General features: G+C 55.0%; 1 protein-coding gene across 1 annotated transcript; it reads left to right on the top strand.

Annotated features, from left to right (window-relative positions):
* The first annotated feature begins 2,072 nt into the window (after positions 1–2,072).
* NCF4 (neutrophil cytosolic factor 4) lies at positions 2,073–20,108 on the top strand. Its single transcript, XM_046012501.1, has 10 exons — positions 2,073–2,236; positions 7,381–7,465; positions 7,849–8,002; positions 10,150–10,220; positions 13,058–13,185; positions 14,348–14,405; positions 15,082–15,180; positions 17,951–18,081; positions 18,320–18,385; positions 19,741–20,108. The coding sequence occupies exons 1-10, from the start codon at positions 2,205–2,207 to the stop codon at positions 19,934–19,936; spliced, it is 1,020 nt and encodes a 339-aa protein (XP_045868457.1). The 5' UTR covers positions 2,073–2,204; the 3' UTR covers positions 19,937–20,108.
* The last annotated feature ends 3,641 nt before the right edge of the window (positions 20,109–23,749 follow it).

Here is a 23,749-nt window from a genome sequence, read left to right as displayed (position 1 = left end):
TTCCAAACTGCTTCGATGTGATGCCTTGGCTTGAGATTTCCACACCGTGTGGGTAGCTTGGATCCGGGCCTCACGCTAGAGCATGTTTCAGGCGTGAGGCTCTGATCTGGCGGCTATACCCTTTGTTCTACCCCAGGCCTGGGAGAGTATCTCTGTTCCTGCTGGAACCCCAGGCTGACAGCTGGGAAGGGCTGGTCCTCTACTCAGTTCTGACCGCTGGCTTCACACTGGGAACTCAGATTTGACTTCTTGGCAATAGTGAGCATGTAGTCTGGACCTACCTAGTCCCAGATTAGGAATTAAAATCTGAGCCCCAATAACCCATATCCACCCTCAGTTTTCCCATGGAGTGTGAGGCACCAGGCCCTCTCTCTGATCTAGATTCTCCCTCTCTTAGAACCAAACGCTATACGTTCTTGCTTGTGAGCTAGGTTCTATATGTTTAAAATACTAAAAAAAAAAAAAAGTATTATCCAGCTGGATAATATGTCTGGAGTAGGATGGGGAATTTCAGCTGGAGTTCATCCTGCCATCTTATCTCTGTCTTCCAAATGCCTTGCTCAGTAAATAGTCGTTGATTGCCTCTATTTTTCTCATTCATGTCCTTCCCTCTATCTTTCTCCAACTGTTCTTGCCTCCTCCCAGAGTCCATAAAGGTTTCAGAAGAGCCCTTGGCTGGGTGAAGAGAGGGAGATCCTCTCTGAGTCAGGAATGTGGAGCTGGGCCCAGAGCATGTTCCCTCCTGGGGACTCTGGCTCCACTCTGAACTCTCTTTGGGGCAGAGTGTTCCTTGAGGTGACTGGCTGGAGCAGGGATGAGGTTCAGAGGAAGGGCTTGAGGCTGCCAATCGCCCTCCATTCTTAACGCCAGCTAGCCCTGGGGATTCTGAGAATGGCTCCTGTCCCCTGTCCCTTCATCTGGGAGGTAACAAAGGGACTGTTGTAGGAGGCTCTGATCTCCGTGCAGCTGGCTCGGTCCCCCCAAACTCCAGTCCCAGTCCTAGAGGCACTGCTGTGGCATGGGTTTGGGACAGGTGGAGTCAGAAGGTCTCATTCTGTGATGCCCATGGATGGCAAGGCATGGCTGCTTGCCCTCTGTACCCTCTCTCTGCTGTTCCTCTGCTTTGCATCTGCAATGCCTTGAGTGAGTGTTGAGTGTGAACGAGAGTGTGTGAGTGTGTGTGTGTGGTGGGTTGGGGGGTTACTGGGTGTGGCTGTGGACTTCTCAGAGAGCTCCCTTCAGAATCCAGTAGCCATACCAGTGAGAGGAGCCACAGAATCACCAGCCAGAAGGATCACCTGGATCCTGGAGGTAGGCAGGACCGGGAGTTTGGACTTTCTCCTTAAATGCAAGGGGAAGCCGTTGAAGAGTTTAGGTAGGAAAAGATGTGTTTGTAACATGAAGTTTTGTAGGTTTGTAACATGGTTTGTTACAGGTTTGTAACATGAAGCTCACAGTGGTTAGCAGATCCAGCAAGGACCAGCGGGCTGGGCCAGGCCTGGGGATCTATGGACGAGGAGAGGATAGCCCAGAGCTCCTGGAGTAAGGGGAAGACAGAAGCATAAACCGACTGAAATTTACACTCCATATGGCAGAGACTGAGTGCTAACTCTGTTGGGGAAACCAGGGAGGCTTCCCGGGGGAGGTGGCATTTGCCCAGAGCCCGAGGGATGGCAGGCAAGGTGGAAACCAGCACTCCAAGCCTAGGGAATAGTTTGGTCAAAGGCTTGACACTGAGGGTGAGAGGGTAGGGCGTGATGAGCCGGAGGATGAGAAGTCACTCTCCAAGTTCATGAGGACCCTTGGTGGCTGAGCCAGCCCAGGGACCCTGTCTCTGTTAGAATGGAGCTCTCTGATGCCCAACGGCAGCCTGGCACCAAGAAATCACATCGAGGAAGTCCTCAAAGCCCCCAAATCAGTGGATTCCTGCAAACCCAGCATCCAAGGTTGGGCACTTCCCCAATTGCAGAGCAGCTGGGAGGTGGGGAAGAGGAAGTGTGGGCCAAGGGTAGACCTAGAGAGCCCAGAGGAGGAGCCTCTTCTAAATGAAAGAGTCAGGGGTGGGGCCTCCCCAGGGGTGGCTCTTGGGGACTCCCAGGACCACAGCAGAGACGCAGGGTGGCTAGAGGTGAGTGAGAGGTGAACTCGGCCTGGGGCCTGGCCAGGTGAGACTCACCACTCTCTCCCCAGGAGCACCGTTGACCATGGCCCTGGCCCAGCAGCTGCGAGCCGAGAGGTGAGTGCAGGACACAGTGCTCTCCCCCAGCCTCCTCCCTATTCCTGGCAGGCCTTGGGGGACCGAGGCCCGCCCTTCTGCAGCCACTTACCAAAGTCAAAAGCTAAAAGGCCGGAGCTGAGTCAGAACCCGAATGCTCAGAAATGTAGATTCTTAGAAGTGTTTCAAGGAAGCCTCCGGCTGTGGCTCACTTCCCTCAGGCCCAGATGAAGGCACCCGAGGCTCAGAGAGGGGAAGTGACCTTCCCAGGGTCACAAAGGAGTGGGTGTAGCGTCTGGACAGGGGTCCTGGGTCCCAGGCCGGGCTCGCTGCCCCTGTGGTCAGCAATGGCTTTCCATCTTCTGTTCAAAGAGAATCACAGGATCTGACTTCTTCCTCGTTAACCAGGGCCTGCCTCAAATGTCAAAAGTCTTCCCTCCCAGCCCTGCATTGCTCTCGGACCGCTTGCCCTGTTTCTTTTTCCTGCAGAGTCCTCAGACCACTGGCATAATAGTCTATACTGGTTCTTTCTTTTCCTGTATCGCTGACGCCCCCATCAACAGGCCCCAGGAGAGTACGTGCCCCCCCAGTCGCCGCTGTATCCCTAGTATGTAGAACACCACCAGGAGGGACTACGTGCTCCAGAAATCCCGCCCAGTGAGTGACTCAGTGAGTGGATCTTTGGATGGGAGAGTGTCCTTGGATCCTTCCAGTCCAATCCCGTCTCGGTGCCCATGAGGAAAATGAGGACCGAAGCGGATAAAGTCCTCCCACAGGGTCCCCCTGCAGCACGGCCCCGCCAGAGCCTACCCCCATCTCTCAGCAAGACTGTGCCCTGAGCCGTGGGGGACCTGAGGACACGGGGCTTGGCTCCTGCCCTGGACTGAAGCAGCAGGTGGCATCAGAGAGTGTTTCCACTGTGTGGAGGCCATTCCGAGGGTCGCCGCAGAAGGGTCAGGCCGGTTTAGGTCAAAGCGGGCGGCAAAGGGTCCTCGGTGGAGTCTGGGGGCTGGAGGTGGAATTTCCAAAGGCTGAAGGTCAGAAGAAAGCTTGTCAGGGAAGGAGGGAGGAGCCGCAGACGCAGATGCCCGGAGTGGGGGTCCAGAAGGGCCTTGATGAGTCGGTGGGCGTACCCGGGGCTGGGGCTGCCCCACCAGGTTCTCCTCCCCGCCGGTTCTCCCCAGAGACCAAGTCGAACCCGCGAACACACGGGAAGTGGCCCCCATGCAAAGCTCATGGCACTTCCTGTTTCTCAGGGAATGTGTCTGAAGACAGGACACCCAGCAAGAGCCGGGGGTGCTCCCTCCCTCCTGCTCCTGGTTCTTTGCAGCCACCCTTGGCCCTCAGAGAAGGCGGAAGGGGCGCCCTCCTGCCTCCCTTCATGGGGCATGGAGCCAGGTCCCGGAGTCACTGGCTTCCCTGCCCCTCGGGGGCCCTGTGCTCTGCTCTGCTTGAGGTCAGAGTGGAGGACGGGAAGGAAGGGCGAGGATCCAGCAGGACTTTCAGAGACCCCAGACCCCACCCATCCAGGGTTCGAAAGGACTGCCTTGGGGTAGCGAGTTTGGTTCCAACAAACATGTTTTCAGCACCTATTGTGTGCGGGAGCCACCAAATGTGACCTAGCTGTCCCCTGAGAGCCTGTCCAGGTCTCCATCAGCCCCTCCCATCTAGGTTCCACGGTGGACTTTGCACGAATGACGCTGGTGCCTGGGAACCCAGAGCAGCGGGGCCCCGGAGGACCCTGAGTTGACTACAGCTCTGAGGGGTCTTGACTGAGCTCTGCAGGGCAGTGGCTTTCCTGGGGGGATTTCTAGTCAGGTTTGCTGCGCCCCTGCCTCCCTCCTGGTGCGGCAGGCAGCCCAGCCATTCCTAAGCTGACCACCAGAGGACTTGCTAAGACAGGGGGTGGTCCCACCAGAAGCCCCTACTATGTGTTTGGAGCTGTTCTGGGCCCCAGGGGTATAGCGGGGAGCAGCGTCCCTGCTTTCATGGGGGATTCTGGGGCTGGCCTTGCTACGGATGAGACCTCCTGACCTGTGCCATCCCAGCATCTTCCCAGAGTAAGTCTCCCTTCCCCAGCACCCCAGGGCAAGGTGCAGGGCCTTCCTGATGGGCCCTGCTTGTGTCTCGCGTTACTTGCCCCCTCCCAGACTGTCCCCGCCCCAAAGTTCCATGCACTTGTCCCTCTCCCCCACCCCACCCGGCATGGCTAGAGCCTTTGCACTTGGTTTCCCCACTTCTTCCAGGAAGCCCTCCCCAACCACTCTCCATCTGAGTGAGCCATGAACCTTGGACATGCATAGCACCCTGCTTGTTTCTCTGATGGACGCAAGCCCCGTCTTCGAAGTGCCTGCTTGCCAAGCTCTCCCGCCCACTGTACTACTAGTCCTTGGGGGTGGGAGGGGATATAATAATGGCCGGGCTCTGGGATAGCTCAAAACACCATGTGCTTTTCCTTCACAGCCTCCCCGACCATTGAAAGGATGTTGTTATTTGTTTAGTGTTAAACTCCTTCCCTCAGCCATGATACCCAGGAAGGCAGAGACTGCGTCCAAATGTGCTTAGAACAGTGTATGAGCTTCGCTAGGCGCTAACAAGGGTTTGCTATTATTGTTATTATTATTACCTCAGATGGGGAAACTGAGGCTGGGGGGACCTGGGGTTTATCTACGTTCGTGCAGCAAGCTATTGGGGCAACAAACTCGGAGCAGTGTGGAGGTGTTTGGGACCAAAATTCTGCTTCGTCTCGAACCCCAGCTTCTCGATTTACTTGGGCAGGTTCTGTAACCACTCTGTGCCTCAGTTTCCCTGTCTGTAAAAAAAGGTGCCAGAAGGGCATCTGGCATATAGCACATGCTCAGGAAACTGTTAAGCGAGGCTATGACCCAACGTGGCCGATTCCCTGCCAAGGGCCATTTCTATGCTCCGGTTCCTTCCTTCCTGTCCCGCCAGGCCCCCATCCTGTTGCGGATGAAATAAACATGAAATACACAGCCTCCGGGGAGAAAGTGGAGGAGGAAGCTTCTCCCAGGGCTGTTGCCATGGGGGCCTGTGTGGAAAGCGAGTGGGGAGGTTGCCACTGGCCACTAAGTCGCCTGGGAAGTGGTGGGGATTTCCTCTGCCTGCCCACTGCCACCCTGAGTTACCCCCGGCCCAGCGGCAGCAGCCAGTGTCCTGAGGGAGCCAGAGGTCCCACACAGCCCAGGCCGCATGGGGACCAGCAGCAGCTGGGACTGGGTGTGCAGACTGGGAAACCGATCTCCCCCGAGGGCCTGCCCAGTTTGGGGAGGTGGCAGCCCCGTGCCCACTCCCACCCTGGCTCCCAGTTGCTCGGGACTCGGTGACCCCTGGCTGCTCTCTCTCTGTCCCCTTGGCTGGTGTTTTCTCATCCTCCGTCTGTTCCTCTCAGCCCCCTCTGCTCAAAGATTGCTCTTCCGGGGGGTCCTTACCACCAGTCAAGGGCACACGGGTACCTCCCCGACTCTAGCAGAGACCTATCCCCACCCCCATCCCCCAACCGCCTCCACTGAGCTCTAGAGCCATGCCAGCTCTTGCCAGACCCAGACCTGGGGGCCCAAGGGCCCCGCATTAACATGCCCGAAACTCAGTCCATCAGCACCGCTCCCCTCCCACCCATCTTGCTCAGCCTATGGGTGACATGTAGGTGTCACTCTTGACACTGCCCTTTCTTTCACCTCCAAATCCAAACAGTCCCCAAACCCTGCTGGCCATTAGTCAGGAATGACTCACAGATTGGTAGCATGTCTGCTGGAAATGTGAAAGTCTGCAGCAGGGCACCGAGAAATGCATGGAAGCTTAAACAAATAGGAGCTAATTTTTTCACATGACAAGAAGTCCAGAGGGAGGCCACAGCTGCTTCTGCAGCTCAGTGTCCTCAGGACCAGGATCCCAGAGATTCCTTTGGCCTGCCTCCTGTCTTTTCCTCATGGACACAATATGGCTGCTGTGGGTCCAGATGGCACATCTGCTTTCAAGATAGGAAGAAAGGGGAAGGAGAGGAAACCATGCTGGCCTGTCCCTCCCTCTGGATCAGGAAAGCAAACACTCCTGGAGAGGTCCCGATGGAGATTTCCTCGTAGGTCTCTCTGGCCAGAACTGGTCACGAGGCTGGTCCTAGCTGCAGGGAGGCTGGGAAATAGGAATGAGATTATTGGGTTTGGTTCTGACCGGTCATGGCCTATCACCTTGAGGCTAGGGACACTGCCACCCTAAAAACATGGAGCTTGATTGACAGGAAGACGTAGGGGACACAATAATGAAGCAGTGTCCACCAAGGGTTGTGTCTCTGTGTCTGTTCTTTCCTCCTGTCCCTGCTGTCTGGCTCGGGCCCCCACCATCTCTGAGCTGCACCACCCTGGGGCCTCGAAGGGCTGCTCTGTCCCTTCCATCTCTGTGCGCCCTTTCCTCTGCACACAGCTGCCTGAGTTGTCCTCCCACAGCTGGGATCCTACTGTTTTTATTCTCTTCTGAAGCCTTGCATGGCTCCCTATTGCCTAAAGAAGTTACCCGGCTCAACACTGGAGACCCTCCTCAGCCTGGCTTCGCCTGCCCATTCAGTCTCTGATCACAGCCAACTCCAGTCACACCAGACCCAAGTCCACTCCTCGCGCCTCGAAATCTTAGCATATGCTGTTCCCACTGCCTGGAAGGCCCTCCCCTGACCTTCTGACCTTTTGTTTGACCTTCTAGTCTGGCGGGGAGGCGGGCTCAGAGCCAAAGGGTCCGAAGGTCCCCTCTGACCTTCTGTGTGACCTTCTAACCCAGTTCAAATGCCTCGTCCACCTGTGTGAGGACTTCCCCAGCTCGGGTATGATGACCCAGTCTCTCTGTGGGATGTGTGTTGACTTGTTTCCCACCGGGACCCAGGGCCTCCCCCAGGGTTTGACACGGAGGAGGTTGCTGGATGTGCTGCTCCCAGATGAATAACGCAGCTGGGGAGCAGTTTGCTAGTGTGACTACTGACACATGGTCCCATCTCCAAGTACCTTCGCTGTCAAGGTCTGGCCCACGTCGCTGCCTGGCTCTTGAAGGGGTGTTGACGGAGGAATGCGGGACATACACTTGGTTCACCTCTGCACGCTTGGGCTCAGCGAGCGCGTCAGTCCGGTGGTAACTGGACTGTCTTTCCCTCCTGTCTCCCTCAGTGACTTTGAGCAGCTTCCCGATGACGTCGCCGTCTCCGCCAACATCGCTGACATCGAGGAGAAAAGGGGCTTCACCAGCTACTTTGTAAGACAGACCCCTGACCTTCCGCTTCAGCCCGCTGAACCTCCAACCTTCTCATCCGCTTAACTTCTCTCCTGGCGGTTTGCAACAGGGCGGTTTCGCCCTCCAGGGGGCGTTTGGTAGTAAATATCTTGAGACCTTTTTGACGATTCCAGATTGGGGCGGGGCCTTCTGCTGGCCTCTGGTGGACGGAGCCCAGAGAGGCTGCTCCGCACCGCCCCGTGCACAGGACAGCTCCCCCACCCCAAAGAAGGAGATGCCCCCACCCCCCCACCCCGCGAATACCGAGGCTGAGAAATGCTGCTCTAGCTCCAGGACCTTCGACCCCCACCCCCCACTCTCCTCTGCCCCTGGCCTCCCTACACCCTGGCCCGTGTCCTCTGCAGGTGTTCGTCATCGAGGTGAAGACAAAAGGGGGTTCAAAATACCTCATCTACCGTCGCTACCGCCAGTTCTACGCCCTGCAGAGCAAGCTGGAGGAGCGGTTTGGGCCGGAGAACAAGACCAGCCCGTTCACGTGCAGCTTGCCCACGCTCCCAGGTAGGCGGCCCGGCCTGGTCCTGGGGCCCCGGGGAGCTGGGCAGCCCGGCCCACCACATAGCTGCGGCCCTCGGCCTCTCCTTCCAGCTCTGCCGCCCCTGGTGGTCACTCCCAGTTTGCATCCAGGCCAAATATTTCGTCTGTAGCCCCTCCTGGCAGTCACGGGCTGCTTCCTCTAGCCGCATTGCCCTTGACCTCCGGGCCATCCTTCCCTGGCTCACCTGGCAGACTCACCTTCGGCGCCCCGGGCCGCCCTGACTGAGAGCTGCTCTTTGACTGCTGCCCTAGCTTGGGCGGATCCCCGGGGGCTCTCCCTGCTTCCCTGCTCCGCTGGGACCCCGTGGGGACCCCATCTTTGCTTCTGGACGGCCCCCTCACTCCTTACGCCCTGGCCTCTCTCGCCAGCTTGGTCCACACATACACCTCGGATAGACCCAAATCTCCAGCGGCTTGGCACCTGCCCTCTCGAGCCCTGCAAGGGTGTGGGATGCTGGGTCCGCGGGGTGGTCTTAGGGTGCCCCCCCATGCCCTGCAGGCCACATACAAGCACCCTTCCCACAAACAGCGGAGACGCTTCCTGACCTTTCCTTATTCAGGCCCCACACTCTGCCTCCGGCTTGCTCTTGCTTTCTTTCTGTCCCAGAGGAGATCCCAGAGGAACTGAAGGGCCCCCAGGGGCTCCTGGCTTCCCTTCTCCTCCTTAGGAGCCACTTCTGCTCACACCTGCCCCTTCCCTCTCTCTGGGCTGCAGGGGAAGGGAGACCCTCCCGCTCTGAGCCCGCCTCCCCACCGGACTCCAGGGAGCCCCTGCCTCCTCTCTGCGGCTTTCTCCAGACAACTTGTGGGTCTTTGTACACTTGCCTTCTCCTTACTGGTGGTCTCTGCAAAGCTCTCCCACAGCCTCAGTTTTCCTGTCTTTAGACGAGACTGTGCCATGAGGAGGCTTTCTGGCCATAAGCCCCCTGGAGGCCCGACAGCCCTCAAAATCTCCTTTCTTTTCGGAGTCGCTCACTGTCCCCCTTTTCTCCTTGCATCCCCTCCTCATCTACTGGCTTGGCTTCTGCTCTCACTGTCCCACCGAATTCCCTTTGGGATGGTGGCCCGTGACCTGTTACATTGGACTTCTGTGGGCCTATCCCGGCCTCACCATTACTGTCCTGCTTTGTCCTCCAGGAAGCCCTCCCTGACTCCTTCCAGGTCTCTTCCTACCTCATAGCTGCTCCTCCTGCTCCTGACGGAATCTGCCCCTTCTGCTGCTCCTTGGAAGGTTCTTGGGCGTTCTCTGCTGCGCCATCTCTAACTTTCTTCTCCCTCCCAAAACCCTCCCCGCAACCAGGTGATCTGACCTCTGACCTTAACTGCTCTCTTGTCGCTATTAAGTCTCAAAGGTTTCCCCACCCCAGACCTCAGATCCTGCGCTCCTACTACCGCCCAACGCCAGCCCCTGCCCATCTCACAGGCAACAGGAGCCAGACGTGTGCCTTCTGCTGGGGGTTCTTGGGGGGACAGTTCTACCAGGGTCCCCACTTAAGGCTCCTGGAGAGAACATTTGTCTTGGGTCAGCCATCCTCTCTTTCCCTTTCTCCCTAAACGCACTGCCTTGCTTTTGAGGAATGATTCATTCATCTCCTCCACAAATATTGATCGATGGGGGCGCTGTTCTAGACTGGGGCAAGGGAATTCGAAGTACCATGAATTTAAAGAATTCTGATGCCCAAGTCTCCCCCTCCACCCCGAGATTCTGATGTAATTATCCTGGGGCAAGTCCTACACTGAGGTTTTTAAATGCTCTGCGGGTGACTTAAATACGCAGCCCGCGTCGAAGACCCCTGTCCTAGGGGATGGGCTCCAGCTGGGGCAAAGCAAAGCTATTCCTCTCTTGGAGCCAAGAATCGTGAGTGTGTGTGTGTGTGTGAGTGTGTGTGTGTGCGCGCGCGTGCGTGCACATGTCTGTGTAGGAAGAGGCAATAAAGAAGTAAAACAAGAAAAATATCATCTGGCGACAGTACATGCTAGAGAATGCAAGCTGAAAGGTGGGGTGGCCTGGAGGCTGAGCCAGCGTAAATCCTGGCCTGGGTGGGCGACTCCGAGCCCAGAGACCGTGGTCGTGGGCCGGGCTCCCAGGAGAGCTCTTTGCATTTCCGCAGCCAAAGTCTACATGGGTGTGAAACAGGAGATCGCAGAGATGCGGATTCCTGCCCTCAACGCCTACATGAAGGTAAAGGTGGGGCCCTGTACCTTGGCCCCTGGAGGGCCCCTGGGAGGGTAGCGTTCCTGAACAGGGCCTGGAGGCTGCTCTCCTGCTCCGATGGGGCCCCTCGGCAATCCTCAGAGGCCGGACCTGGGGAGAGAAACAGGATGTGCTCCCAGGCTTGCAGAGGGTGCGGCAGGAGCGATGGAGAGGGAACAAGGACCCACACTTGGGACCGAGAAGTCTGCCAGGTGCGCACAGGTGTCCGTGTCAGGTGTTCGGATACCAGGGTGACGAGGACCAAGTATGTGCCCTCAAGGTACCTGCTGCCCAGTGGGGACAGGGGACAGGAGGGCCATGAAATCACAAAACCGTGGCCTTTATAACAGGCAGGACGGGCCAGGGCCTCAGCTCTCTCACAAAGTGACTTTGCACAAACTAGAGAAAGGCTCTTGGGTAGTTCCCAGCCCATAAACTGCGTCCATAGGAGATGGGAGCACAGAGAAAGAAGCATCTTGAAAGCAGAGACCACGCTGTTCAGAAAAGGCCTTCTACCATTCAGGACTGTGCAAAAAAAGGGACAGCATTTCTCATGAAGTAGTGAGCACCCCATCGCTAGAGGCATCCAAGCCAAGATCTGATTGCAACCTTAAGAAACCGGAGAGGGAAGCCCTCCTAATAGCACAGAGGCACCCTCATAGTCAGCGAGAGCTTCCCTTTCCCTTCTACTCTCATGGCAGGAAGGGCACAGAGCTAGCATTCTTCAGTCTTTGCTTTGACCTTGACTGTTTGGGTGATTTGGGGTGAATTGCTCATCCTCCCTAGGCTTTGGTTTCCTCACCTGTGAACTGGGGCAGTGCCTCCAGCTCGCTGGTCTCATGGGAGGCAAGTGATGTTGGGAGCTTCCAGACTGTGAGGGATCAGAGCTCCTAGTGGAGTGAGCTGCAGGAGGAGGGCAGGGGAGGTGGGAGGCAGGAGGAGAAGACCCCGGCCCTCTCCAGTGGCTGCAGGAATCCTGGGCTCTCAGCAGAGAAGAGGGACGGTGGGAAGCCCCTGGGACGCAGCCCTGGAGACATCTCCCCTCAAGGGGGCGCTGTGACTGCAGCTCCTGCAAGGTGGCTGGAGGCTCCTGTCTCCCCCTGCAGGGTTGGGAGAGGGGTGAACTCTGGAGGGAGGGGTGTGGGCATGGCGCTGGGGCTCTTCCTCCCACACTCTGGCTTAGCAACCAGCAGCCTGGAGGATCCCATCTCTGCCTTTTTGTCACATTTGGTTCCTCCAAGCCCAGGAGGCAATCGGTGCAGGAATTTCTGCTATGCATAACCCCAGTCTGTGTTTGAAATGTTCAGGGACGGGGAACTCACTACTTCCTTGCTCAGCCCCTGTTGGACTGCTGCTAGAAAAATCTGATTCCCTATCACTTCCACCCACTGGTCTCACCACTGTCCTCATGGAGAATATGGGTCATGTGATAGTGACACCTGCCTGGAAGGATGTGGGGTGCTTTGACTGGTGGGTCAGGATAAACAAATTCGTAGAATAAACAAATAGGCTTATTTATTTCCCTCAATCACTGGTGGGTTAGATGCTTTCCTCCCTATTCACAAATGAGTAAGTGGACCCACTCATGCCATGTCGGAGAGCAGCTGGATAGGAGGGCTGGGATTCGAACTCGCGGCTCAGTGCACCCACCATGCTATGTTGTAATGAAAGAACAGTGACAACGATCATCTCCAACTCAGACGGCGCGCTTGCTAGATCAGATGGCCGGTAGAGTTCTCTAAGTGTTGTGCACACATCACTCATTTAATCCTTACTCCATCTCCCAAGAAGACCCTGGTATCATCCCCATTTTATTAATGAGCACACAGAGGCGCGCTGGCCCAAGGTCACCCAGCTAGGGAGGGGGCTTTGATCCCAGGAGCAGCCTGGCTGCGTGGCTGTGCCCTTAAACCTGTGTCTGGGCTGCCTTCCAGCCCTCCCTGTATGACAGCCTTGTTCTTTCCAGGCTCCGCCTTCCCAGTTCCTCTGGGATGGACCTCTGCCCCCATTCCTGCTGCCTCCATGGGATTCTCCAAGGGGGTCCGGGTGCCTCTGGAGTACTCCTGGGAACCCGTGCATTGTACAGTTTGCGGGGTGACCCTGCCGGTGTCTGGGTCCTCTGCGTCCTCACGGTGGGTGTTACCAGCATGAGATTGAGTGAGAGTCCCAACTCCTCGCTCTGCCAACTGGATCAGGTCCTTTGCTTCTCTAAGCCTCAGTATTCCCAACTGTGATATGAGGTCAAGTGTCAGAAAGCACTTTTTAGACTTTTAGGCTTTTTAGCACTTTTTAGGCTATAATTCCACAAGCTGTTGTTGGTCTGTGTCACTTGAGACCTCCTTCCTCCCACTATTGTCCCATTTTTTATCTCAGAGCTGGGCCTTGGAAGCAGACGTCTCTGGGTAGCCCAGCTGTGTCACTTGCTGGACCAGGTGGCCTGGGGCAGGTCCCCTAACCTCTGTGGCACTAACTTGCAGGTTGTTGCGAGACAGAGTGAGACCACCTGGTGTGGCACTCAGTGCAGTGTCTGGACAGTCACTGCCATGTCCTTTCACCTGCTGTCACCATTACTGTTGTGTCTGGAGGCCTTTAGGTTTTCTCCAAATGGACTCTCCTTGAGCCAGCTCGTCCCCTCCCGAACTCGAACCCAGGAGGAAAGCTTATGAAACATTAGCTGTCTTGTTGCTGTGCTCGGACAGAGAAAGCATTACTAGAGAGGGAGGGACCAGTGTGGGGGATGGGGATAGGAGAGAGGGGCTGGGATGTCCAGAGCTTTCTGTTGACCTCCCCACCCATCCCCGTCTTGGCTTCTCTCCCAAACACAGAGCCTCCTCAGCCTGCCCATCTGGGTGCTGATGGATGAGGACGTCCGGATCTTCTTCTACCAGTCGCCCTATGATTCAGAGCAGGTGCCCCAGGCCCTGCGCCGGCTCCGGCCACGCACCCGGAAAGTGTAAGTGACCGGCCCCTGTGCTCCCATGGACCAGACCCCGGGCCCCTCACCAGGTGCCCCCAGCCAGGCGCTTTGGCCCAGATGCCCCCCACAGAAGGCATTTCTTTTCCCCGGAGGAAGGGAAAAGCTAGACATCGGTTCTATCCCGGGACACCCCCAGGATGTTCAGCTTGTTAACTGAGCTCTGAAAACCACGCACAGGGCCTGGAGGGATAGAAGGTGGGTGCATTTTGTTGTGTGTGACAGTGACGACCAGAGGACAGAGGCTGGGTCACTGATGGGGAGAGCTGGGTGCCACAGTCCCCACTGGGGATGCCTCAGGACTCAGGGTGCCTGGAGAAAGTGGTGGGAGGGAGGGAGGGAGGGAGGGAGGGGAGGATTTGCTCTCTCTACAGACATTCCAAGATCCTGGGATGCCCTGTCCCCCCATCATGTGGTTCCACGGGGCCGGCTGTGGCTTCTGGTGGATCACACTGGCCCCCAGGGGACACCCCCGCTCCCTCCTGAGCAGAAAATAATCATGGAAAACCTGAGCTACTGTGATAGGGTGGGGCTTCCAAAGGCCAGGCTGCTGCTGCTAAGAATTCCAGGAACAGTGCTCCTGAGCCCTGGCCTCCATCTCAGGGCCTCCCTCCTTCCTCAGGCTAGTGTCTCTGAGTGTCCTCTCGGCTCCTGGTCATCTCTCCGGGGCGCGCAGGCAGGCTTGGTCTCAATCTCAGCTAAGCCACGTGGCAGGCCCATGCCCTGAGCCCTGGTGCAGAGTGCCTCTCCAACCCATTTCCCTGGCTGAAAAATTAGAGGTTGGTGTGGGGAGTAGAAGGAAGAAGAGGTGTGAAAGTGTTGATAAGCTAAGGTGCTGAGCAAATGTGTATCTTCCTCCCCGCCTCCTTGTTGAGTCTCCATTTCCTGATCCATGAAGGAGGATAGAATCCCTCCCCCCGTGGGCAGTAGGAACCCGTGTGTGTGTGTGTGTGTGTGTGTGTGTGTGTGTGTGTGTGTGTGTGTGTGGTAGCCCACAGGAACAATTACAGCTGCATTTTTAACATCCTCTCCCTCCCCCACCTTTCTTGCCCCTGATGAGGGGCTCCTTTGGGGACAGAAGCAGGGAGCCAGGCCCTGAGGGAACCAGGAGGGTTGACAGGCCTCCTTTTTCTCTCCGCAGCAAGAGCGAGTCCCCACAAGGTGCCATCTTTGACCGCATGGCAGCTCCGCGAGCCGAGGTAACCCCCGCAGGGCCAGACCTCCCACCTCACCTCTGGGCTCCACCCTTCGCCACTGTGCCCCTCCTGCTGGACACCCTCTGTGTGCCCACGACTGGGGCTGGGTGCTGCGGGGAGCAGGGACCTCAGCCTTGGCCCTCGGGGCACCCAACCCAGCTGACAAGAGGTGATATGGGGAGCACTCAGGTTGAGGGGAACGCAGCCAACCATCATCCGTTCAGCAAGCTTTCCTGGCCTCCTCCAGGCCAGGCCTGCCATGGCGACTGAAGTGTCAGACAGAGATGACTCAAAGCAGGCCCGGTCCTCAAGGAGCCCCCGGCTCCCTGGGGACACACATGGAGAAACAGTGTGGTCAGTGCTCTGGGCTTATGGGAGCCCTGGAGACCACACTGAGGCCTGGGGGGCTGAGGAAGGTGCTCGACCCCGGAGTTTGGCTCCTTGGCTCTCTGTGCTCCTTCCATCAGCTCTGCAAGGAGCACGATTCTGGAGTCAGAGAGACCTGGGTTCTAATTCTGGCTCCTCCGCCCACAAATGGAGCGGCCACAGGCAAGCCAGTCGTGCTCCGCGGGCCAGTCCCCTCATCTGTTAACTGAGACGCTGAAGTACGCAAGGCAGTGTGGCAGGAACCTGCCAAATGCTCCCTTCCTCCTGCCCTCCTCCTCCTCTCTTCTCCCAGGCCCTGTTCAACTTCACGGGCAACAGCAAACTAGAACTGAATTTCAAAGTTGGAGACGTGATCATCCTTCTCAGTCGGATCAATAAAGACTGGCTGGAGGTGAGGGTGAGGGGAGGGTGGGGGGGAGGGTGGGGATGAGGTTAGAGATGCTGTTGGAGGTGAGGATGACAGGGAAGTTGGAGGTGATGTTGGGAGGATGGGGTGAGGGTGAAGGGGATGTTGGAGGGGAGTGTGGGGGTGAGGATGGCGGTGAAGATGGGTGTGAAGGTGGAGAGGAGGATGGGGTGATGCTGGAGGGGAGAATGTGGGTGAGGATGATGGTGAGGTTGGATGTGATATTGGAGGGGAGGATGGGTTGAGGATGGCGGTGAGGACGGAGGTGAGGATGGAGGGGAGGACAGAGGGTAGGACGGAGGGGAGGATGGGGTGAGGACAGAGGTGAGGACGGAGGGGAGGACGGAGGTGAGGACGGAGGTGAGGATGGAGGGGAGGACGGAGAAGAGGACGGAGGTGAGGATGGAGGGGAGGATGGGGTGAGGACGGAGGGGAGGACGGAGGGGAGGACGAAGGGGAGGACAGAGGGGAGGATGGGGTGAGGACAGAGGTGAGGACGGAGGGGAGGACAGAGGTGAGGACGGAGGTGAGGATGGGGTGAGGACGGAGAAGAGGACGGAGGTGAAGATGGAGGGGAGGATGGGGTGAGGATCAAGGGGAGGACGGAGGTGAGGATGGAGGGGAGGATGGGGTGAGGATGGGGTGAGGTTGGTAGTGAGGTTGGTGGTGAGGATGGGTGGAGGTTGGAGGTGAGGATTGAGGTGAAGTTGGAGGGGAGGATGGGGGTGAAGAAGGTGAGGATGGGGTGAGGATTGAGGGGAGATTGGAGGTGAGGATGGCGGTGAGGATGGGTGTGAAGGTGGAGCCAAGGGTGGGGATAGGGTTGGAGGTAGGCATGGGAATAAGGATAGCGGTGAGGACGGAGGTAAGTTGGAGGTGAGGTTGTTTTGGGTCTGCTTGTGGGGGGAAATCAGAGGGGGCAGGCGCAGGGAATGCCCCAAGGAAGAGATGTCCTCTGGGAATAATTCTGGAAATCAGAGCAGCTGGGTGGGGGCAGCCTGAGAACTACAGCCCCAGGGGAGGCTAATGTGTGCCTGGAACAGAAGATTCTGGAGACCACACTTGCCTTTGGTTCCGAGGCCAGCAAACAGTGGCTTCGGGCAAGTCTGTTAATCTACTGAGTTTTGATATCTTGGTCTGTCACGGGGCTTCTCACCGAGGCACTGCTGACATTTGGGGCCAGATAGTTGTCGGGGTGGGGGGGTAGTGAGTGGCCATCCCCAGATATCATTGGTTGGGGGGGTTTAGCCGCCTCCCTGGTCTCTGCTCACTAGACCCCAGGAGCAGCCCTGCAGTTGACAATCTAGTGTCCCAGACATTTGGCTCTGGGGGACAAAATCACGGGCAGCTGAGGCTCACTGGCGTGTCATCCGGGATGATTTCCCTTACCTTGCGGGCAGCGAGAAAACGTAGTGAGGCCGACCTCGAGCTCTGGAGTCAGACTGTCTGGTGTCATTTCCTAGTTGTTTTTAACTAGCTCCCTGGGAACTTTGCTCAACCCTGTGGTTTCCTTTTCTGTAAACAGAGATAGCTGTCAGGCCGTTTCTTCATCGCGGTCCTGGGAGGGCTGGCCGAGGTGCAGCTGTTTGGGGCTTGGCCCACAGAGGGTCTAGATATGTCCATCTGGCCAGTGCCGGGGCTGCTGGGAAGGTGAAGGTCTCAATCTTCACTTCGTTCCCACGCACAGCATGTGTGGCCCCTACTGACTCAGTGAATGGAGATAGGAGGCCCTGGCCCCTGTTCCAGCCGTTCGGATTGGGTCCTGCTGTTCTTAAACAAGATTCCCTTTGTCAAGGCTCCTGAAGCAGGGGGTGTCTAAAGGACATGGTGGGACAGGCCCCACAGGGACTCCAGGGAGGGGAGAGTCCCTGGCATAGAGAGGTGTGAAGTCTGTTGGTCTCACGGACTTGGCAGCTTTGATCGTATCCCTGTCCTGGAGCCCTGCCTTGGGACCCTATGGCTCTTGCATCTGTGGGGTATTGCTGGGAAACTCTCCAGAAACAGGAAATGCTTGTTACTTTCCTGTTTTCTGGAAAGTTCTCTATGTTAGTGGGATGGCCGGTTTCTGGCCTCAGGTTAAGGGGAGGGTCCAGGGAGGAGGGAGGAGACGAATTTGAGCCTCAGTTTCTGTGTCTGTAAAATGGGATGGGGATAATAACATCTTCTCTAGAGTTGGGAAGATTGGAGAACATGGGGGTAAATCACAGGCGGTAGCTGGGTCGTGCGTGGCTGGGGCTGGAGAGAGCTTTCGGGCTGTTTCCTCTAGAGCAGCTGCTCTGTGCTGTCTGCAGAGTCAATGAGTGAATGAATGAATGAGAGTGAGTGAGTGAGTGAAGGGAGCCCCCTCCCCTTCCCCACTCTGTGTTCCCTGGCCACTGGCTCAGCGTGAAGCTCACCCACTTCCCTGTGCGTCCACCGTCACCCATCATGGCACGATCTCCCCACAGGAGGGCAAGGATGTCGTCTTCCCCAAACCCAGAGCCTGCCACATGGTGGGTGCTCACTCAGGAATGACTGAACGAAATGAAAGTAGCTTTTCAGATAAAGTGAGATCTCGACCTATTCTAGAACATAAATTTGTTCTTGGGGTGAACAGCATGGTGACCTCGGTCACTACTACTTCTGCCTCTGCATACGGCCTCGTCTACATCATTATAAGGGAGCGGGGTTGGGGGATGTGAGGGGAGGGGGGAGCAACGTCTGGTCCTGGCGCCTCTCCCCCTGCCAACAGGGCAACCCCTCCTTTCCTCCTCAGGGCACTGTCAGGGGAGCCACGGGCATCTTCCCACAGTCGTTCGTGAAAATCCTCAAGGACTTCCCGGAGGAAGAAGACCCCACCAACTGGCTGCGCTGCTACTACTACGAGGACACCATCAGCACCACCAAGTTCGTGGCCCGGCAGCCTTCCCTGCCCGTCCCCACCCCCTGCATCACGCTCCTGGCTCCGAGACCCAAAGCGGATCTCCCCTCGCCCAAATAAAAGCCTGCGGTGGCTCGCCCTGCCCTCCAGATAAACCAGACCCGGGTAACAAGACGCCAGGCTCCAGCGTGGTCCTGCCGGCCTTGTCCCCATGTCCCCCCTTTGGCCTGACGCCCTCTCACCGCTGCCTGTCATCCCCCTTAGGGACATCGCGGTGGACGAGGACCTCAGCAGCACTCCACTGTTCAAGGACCTGCTGCAGCTCATGAGGTGAGAGGTGGGAGGGCGGAGGGCAGAGGGCGGGGGTCAGACACCCCGAGAAGCCAACAGCAGGAGGAGCACAGCGCCAGTTTGGCCATAGGTGTTTTGCCTCCTGTTTTATCCCCAGCCTGGCCCCACCAGGCAGATATCAGCCCTCCGTGTCGGAGATGAGTGGGGGTCTGCAGAGAGGCATACAAGGGGGCTCAGAGGAGGTCACACGGTTTGTGAGTGCGGCTTTGCAGCTCAAGCTGGAGTCTTCCTGGCCTTGGACTTGGGTCCTCTGCTATCAGAGAAACTCCACCTCCCGAGAGCCAGCCTCGGAATGGAAATAACCTTGTTCCACTGATGATGAAAATAATTCCTATTCATTCTTAAAAAACACGAGAAGGTTGGGCGCCTGGGTGGCTCAGTCGGTTAAGTGTCTGTCTTCGGCTCAGGTCATGATCCTGGGGTCCTGGGATCCAGCCCGCATCGGGCTCCCTGCTTGGCGGGGAACCTGCTTCTCCCTCTCCGTCTGCCTGCCACTCTGCCTACGTGTGCTTGCTCTCTCTCTCTCTCTCGATCCGTGTTAAATAAACAAATGAAATCTTTAAAAAACAAAAAAAGCAAAAACCACCAAAAGGTGGAAAGAAATGAAATACAGATATCCCTCCTCTCACGATCAGATGCACATGGAGACGGCCTCCGAGCACACCCCCACCCCCACCGCATACCTATGACGTCAGCTGGCTGCATGACGTCATTCTGGGGAGGCTCTGGCATCGCCACCCCTTCTTGGCCATTGGGATCACCCTCCCCTTTCTCACTACCAGAAAGAACGCTGGGATCCTCATATGTGGTGATTTGCACGATTGTTCCCTTCACGATGAGTTTCTAGAAGTGGAATTTTGGAGTCAAGGTGTTTGCCAGTCTGTTAGGCTTCCAACCCCATTTGCTGAGTTACCTATGGGAAGGTTGTGTCAGTGTTTACCGTCACCAGCCATGTGCACCCCACATGAGATGGTCCCAGTCCGTAAGGAGTTCTCATAACTGCACACAGGTAGCCCTCGGAGGCTCGATGGTCTCTGCTCTGTGCCTGGCCAAACTCACTCCCCTTCCCCAGGAAGTTCTTTACTTTGCACGTGTACACACAAGGCATTTCAGGCTGTGCCAGTAACTTACTGTAAGAGCCCCTTCTCCCCCGTAGGTCTGTTTCTCCATCTGTGCAATGGGACCACACGAGGAATAAGGCCTGTGTCACGCTCTGACCTCTTCAGATTCTTAGACCCTGGCCCTTAAGTTCCCTCAGCCCCCACTCCCTGTCTCCCTGAGGCTTAGTCCTAAGGCCCCCGGACCTTCTATTAACCCTGATCTTTCCCACCTAGGCGGGAGTTCCAGAGGGAGGACATCGCCCTAAATTACCGGGATGCTGAGGGCGATCTAGTGCGGCTGCTCTCAGATGAGGACGTGGTGCTCATGGTGAGGCAGGCCCAGGGTCTCCCCTCCCAGAAACGCCTCTTCCCCTGGAAGCTGCATGTCACCCAGAAGGATAACTACGCGGTCTACAACACTGTCCCTTGAGCCGATGGTGGGCCTGGGGCAGGGAGGGATGCTCGGTAAGAAGCTCTCGGAGGAGAACAGAACCAGGAAAACCTGGGAGCGTGGGACAGACCTGCTGGTTCGAATCCATGGACCTGTATTCCGTCTGTCTGCACACTTGGTCTTGGAATTAAATAAACCCGTTCATCTCAAAGGTTAGGACTGTGAAAGACGGTATCTTCTGAGGAACAAAAGAAGGAGTGAAATCCCCATTAGTGAGGGTCAGTTAGGGGTCATTTATATATGGAAGGGGGCCCTGGCATTGGCCTGTATTCCAGCTGCCCCATTCCCTGATCCCGTCTACCAACATCAAGACGTCGACAAGGCCATGCTCCCAAGAAACCCCTTAGGGTATCCTTCCTTGCCTCTTCCTAGCATCTGGTGGTTTTCTGGCATTCTCTGGCATTCCTTGGTTTATGGCTACGTTATTCCCATCCTCCATATTTACAGAGTGTCCTTCCTGTGTCTCTTCACAACTTCTCTCTGTCCTTGTCTGTCTCTGCATCCAAGTTTCCCCCTTTTTTAAGGACACTGCCATATTGGATTAGGACCACCTGAAGCACTTTGCTTTGACCTCAAGCTATAGACCCTCACCTCTATAGACCCCATCACCACGAAGGGTCACATTCTGAGGTAGTGGGGGCTAGGACTCCAACATATCCTGGAGGGTGGGGGATATATTACAACCCAGAATGGCCCACTAGAAAATAGCCACTCGACAAAAATCCAGCAGACCTTGAAAACTCCGTTGTAACAAATCCAGTTATTGGCTTCTAACATGTTGCCTGACCCGCCTGATTGAGGGGCCCTAGATAGGACACTCTCTTCGAAGAATCACAGCCTCACAAGAAGTCGTGGGGTTCTTTAATGACCCTCCCTCCTCTTTCCCTCCAAGCCCCCCGTGTCACAGCTGGAGCCAGAACCCACAGCATGGAGGGGAAAGTTGTTCTGAATCATGGAGACAGCACTGCTGAGCCACAGGGAGGCCATATTGCGGGAGGCTGGACCAGGGATTCTTGTGATGGGTCAAGGCCCCTGGGAGTTAGGGCTGAGGTGATCCTGACAGATTGGCGTCCATGCCTCCAAGCAGAAATAGAAGAAAGTCCCCTCTGGAGTGAAGCATCCTCAGTTTGGGCTGAGGGATTCAGCTGAAGCAAAAGCGTATGTCAAAGATCACTAACTCTCCGTGAACGAGAATAGGCAGTGCTAGTAAGCAACAACTTTAGAGTCCCAGGGACCACAGGTTTTGAGCTATGTGACTAAAATGTTTAAAGAAATAAAGAATCAAAGCATAAAAATGAACAAGCGGAAGAGAATGACCAGGCAGATTTGCAAAAGAGAGCTGGAATGTACATGCATGCTATGCGTGTACCCACGAGCAGCTGTCTCTGTGTGTGTGTGTGTGTGTGTGTGTGTGCGTGCACCTGCTGAATCAGAAAACCCAGTGGGTGGGCTAGACTGTATATTAGGAGAAAACCAGTGCATTGGGAAAGAGAAAGTCAAAGAAATTACTGAGAATATGACACAGACAGACAAGTGGTTGGACGATATGAAAATGAAGTTAAGAGATAGAAACAACAGAATGTGGTTTTTAAAAAATCAAACTCTCAGAAAGAGAAAATACAGGGAATGGAGAGGCAACGTTTAAAGAGATGGCAGCTGAAGCACATCAAAACTGATCAGAAACTCAGAGCGGTGGGTCTAAGGAGCTTGTCTGGACAAGCAGGGTAAATAAAAGTGGTCTGTCCCTGGCCACAACATTTTGAAACTGCCAAAACACTGCAGCCAAGGAAGAGATTTTAAAAGTGGAGAAGGTTGAGGTTGCTACAAAATAACAATTAGCATGAGAAGCAGACTTCTCAACAGTATCAATGGAAACCAAAGTCAATAGTATGACACCGAAATTTTAGAGACAAAATAACTTTAGACCAAAAATTATATGCTCAGGAGCACTTGGGTAGCTCAGTTGGTTAAGCCACTGCCTTTGGCTCAGGTCATGATTCTGGAATCCCAGGATTGAGTCCTTCATTGGAATCCCTGCTCAGCGGGGAGTCTGCTTCTCCCTCTGACCCTCCCCCTTCTCATGCTCTCTCTCTCTCTTTCATTCTCCCTCTTAAATAAATAAAAAATCTTCAAAAAAAAAAAAAGAATTACATGCTCAGTAAAACCGTCTTTCAGTAGTGATGGTGAAATGAAGACATGTACAGATAAAAACTGAGAGTTTGTCACCAAAATCCTTGAACCAAAAGTAACTTTAAAATACATTCTTCAAGAGAAGAAAAAGATCCAGGAGGGACACTCTGAGATGCAAGAACATGTGATAAGCAAAAGCAATGCTAAGTATTGCGGTGTATTTGTCTTATGTTGACTTGCTAAGCTGAAACGATATTTCCAAGAACTTCCGTCCCTGTATGGATCCCAGCTGGCGTGGGCCATTAGGGACATTTGCCAGAAATTCAGATTAAGAAGCAGCAAGCTTCTTCTTAGTAAAAAGATGCTACTGTAGTTCATGACCATTGTTGCTTATCTGTGGGGTCATAGTTTGGAACTTCAGAACACCAAAGTCAAAAAGAAGATTTTTAAAGCAGTGAGAGAAAGTTGAAATTGCCACAATAAAGAATAGCACTTCGAATGATGGCAGGCTTCTTAGTAACGCCTTCAATGTCAGGTCCCAGCTCCATTGCTGGAGGTGTAGTTAGCTCTGTGCCAAAGAGCACAGGTCACCCTCACTGAAGTGTTGGTGGTGGTCAGAGGTGGTGTAACAGCCCGTCCTCATGGCTCCAGCTCACACCTGGAGGTTTCTGTTTGTCCTGGCTTCTCTCAAGCCACATGCATCTTCTATTTTTGACAGCCTGCCTAGCAGACCTGACACAGATACAATGGCAGCATATGAAAGATTTAACCAGCTCACATAGCAGAGAAAGATCGAATCCTCAAGGCAAAACTCTTGTCACATCTTTTCTAGTGACCCTGTTTCTCTGGCGGAATCCTGACTCATACACGTGCATGTAAATGCACGGAAACAGTCTGAATATAAGTTAATAATAATGTCTAATGTCTAGGGCTTTAAAAAGGACAAATTAATGTGTTGGATGATAACAACCATATGTGCATTGGGAGAGGTGGAATTAAAACATTCTGAGCTGCTTATGCTATTCATAACCAGTGTTAAAAATTGTTTACCATTAGGCACATTAAATGTGCATAGTAAAATTTTGATGAAAATCATCCAACAAATAGGAAAAGAACATATGTATTTACTAATATTTATGTCAAAATGAATACAAAGAAAGGAAACCAATTAAAAAGGGGCAAGAAATTGGGTGCCTGGCTGATGCAGTCAGAAAAGCATATGACTCTTGATCTTAGGGTTGTAAGTTCAAGCCCCACGTTAGGTGTAGACATTACTTAAAAATAAAATCTTCAGGGGGAAAAAAAGAGGCAAGAGAGAAGAAAAAAGAAGTAGGATACAAAAAGTTACTTGGTAAAAAAAAGAAGTTCAAATACATCAATAATTTTGATACTTTGAACAATATATGAATTCCATGCACCAATTAAAAGGTTGCCGGGTTAGGGGCACTTGGGCGGCTCAGTGGGTTAAGCCTCTGCCTTCTGCTTGGGTCATGATCTCAGGGTCCTGGGATTGAGCCCCACATCGGGCTCTCTGCTCAGTGAAGAGCCTGCTTCCCCCGCCTCTCTGCCTGTCTCTCTGCCTGCTTGTGATCGCTCTCTCTGTGTCAAATAAATAAATAAGATATTTTTTAAAAAAGATTGCCAGGTTAGCTTTTTTAAAAA

Source organism: Meles meles, chromosome 7 (genome assembly GCF_922984935.1).
Source record: "Meles meles chromosome 7, mMelMel3.1 paternal haplotype, whole genome shotgun sequence".
NCBI classification, from domain to species: Eukaryota; Metazoa; Chordata; class Mammalia; order Carnivora; family Mustelidae; genus Meles; species Meles meles.
This window is presented reverse-complemented; position numbering and strand designations above follow the sequence as displayed.

Coding starts and splice junctions, on each gene's coding strand:
- NCF4 (XM_046012501.1), top strand. CDS start 2,205: ATGGCCCTGGCCCAGCAGCTGCGAGCCGAGAG. Junction 7,466..7,848: donor GGGGCTTCACCAGCTACTTT/GTAAGACAGACC, acceptor TGTCCTCTGCAG/GTGTTCGTCATCGAGGTGAA. Junction 18,082..18,319: donor GACACCATCAGCACCACCAA/GTTCGTGGCCCG, acceptor CATCCCCCTTAG/GGACATCGCGGTGGACGAGG.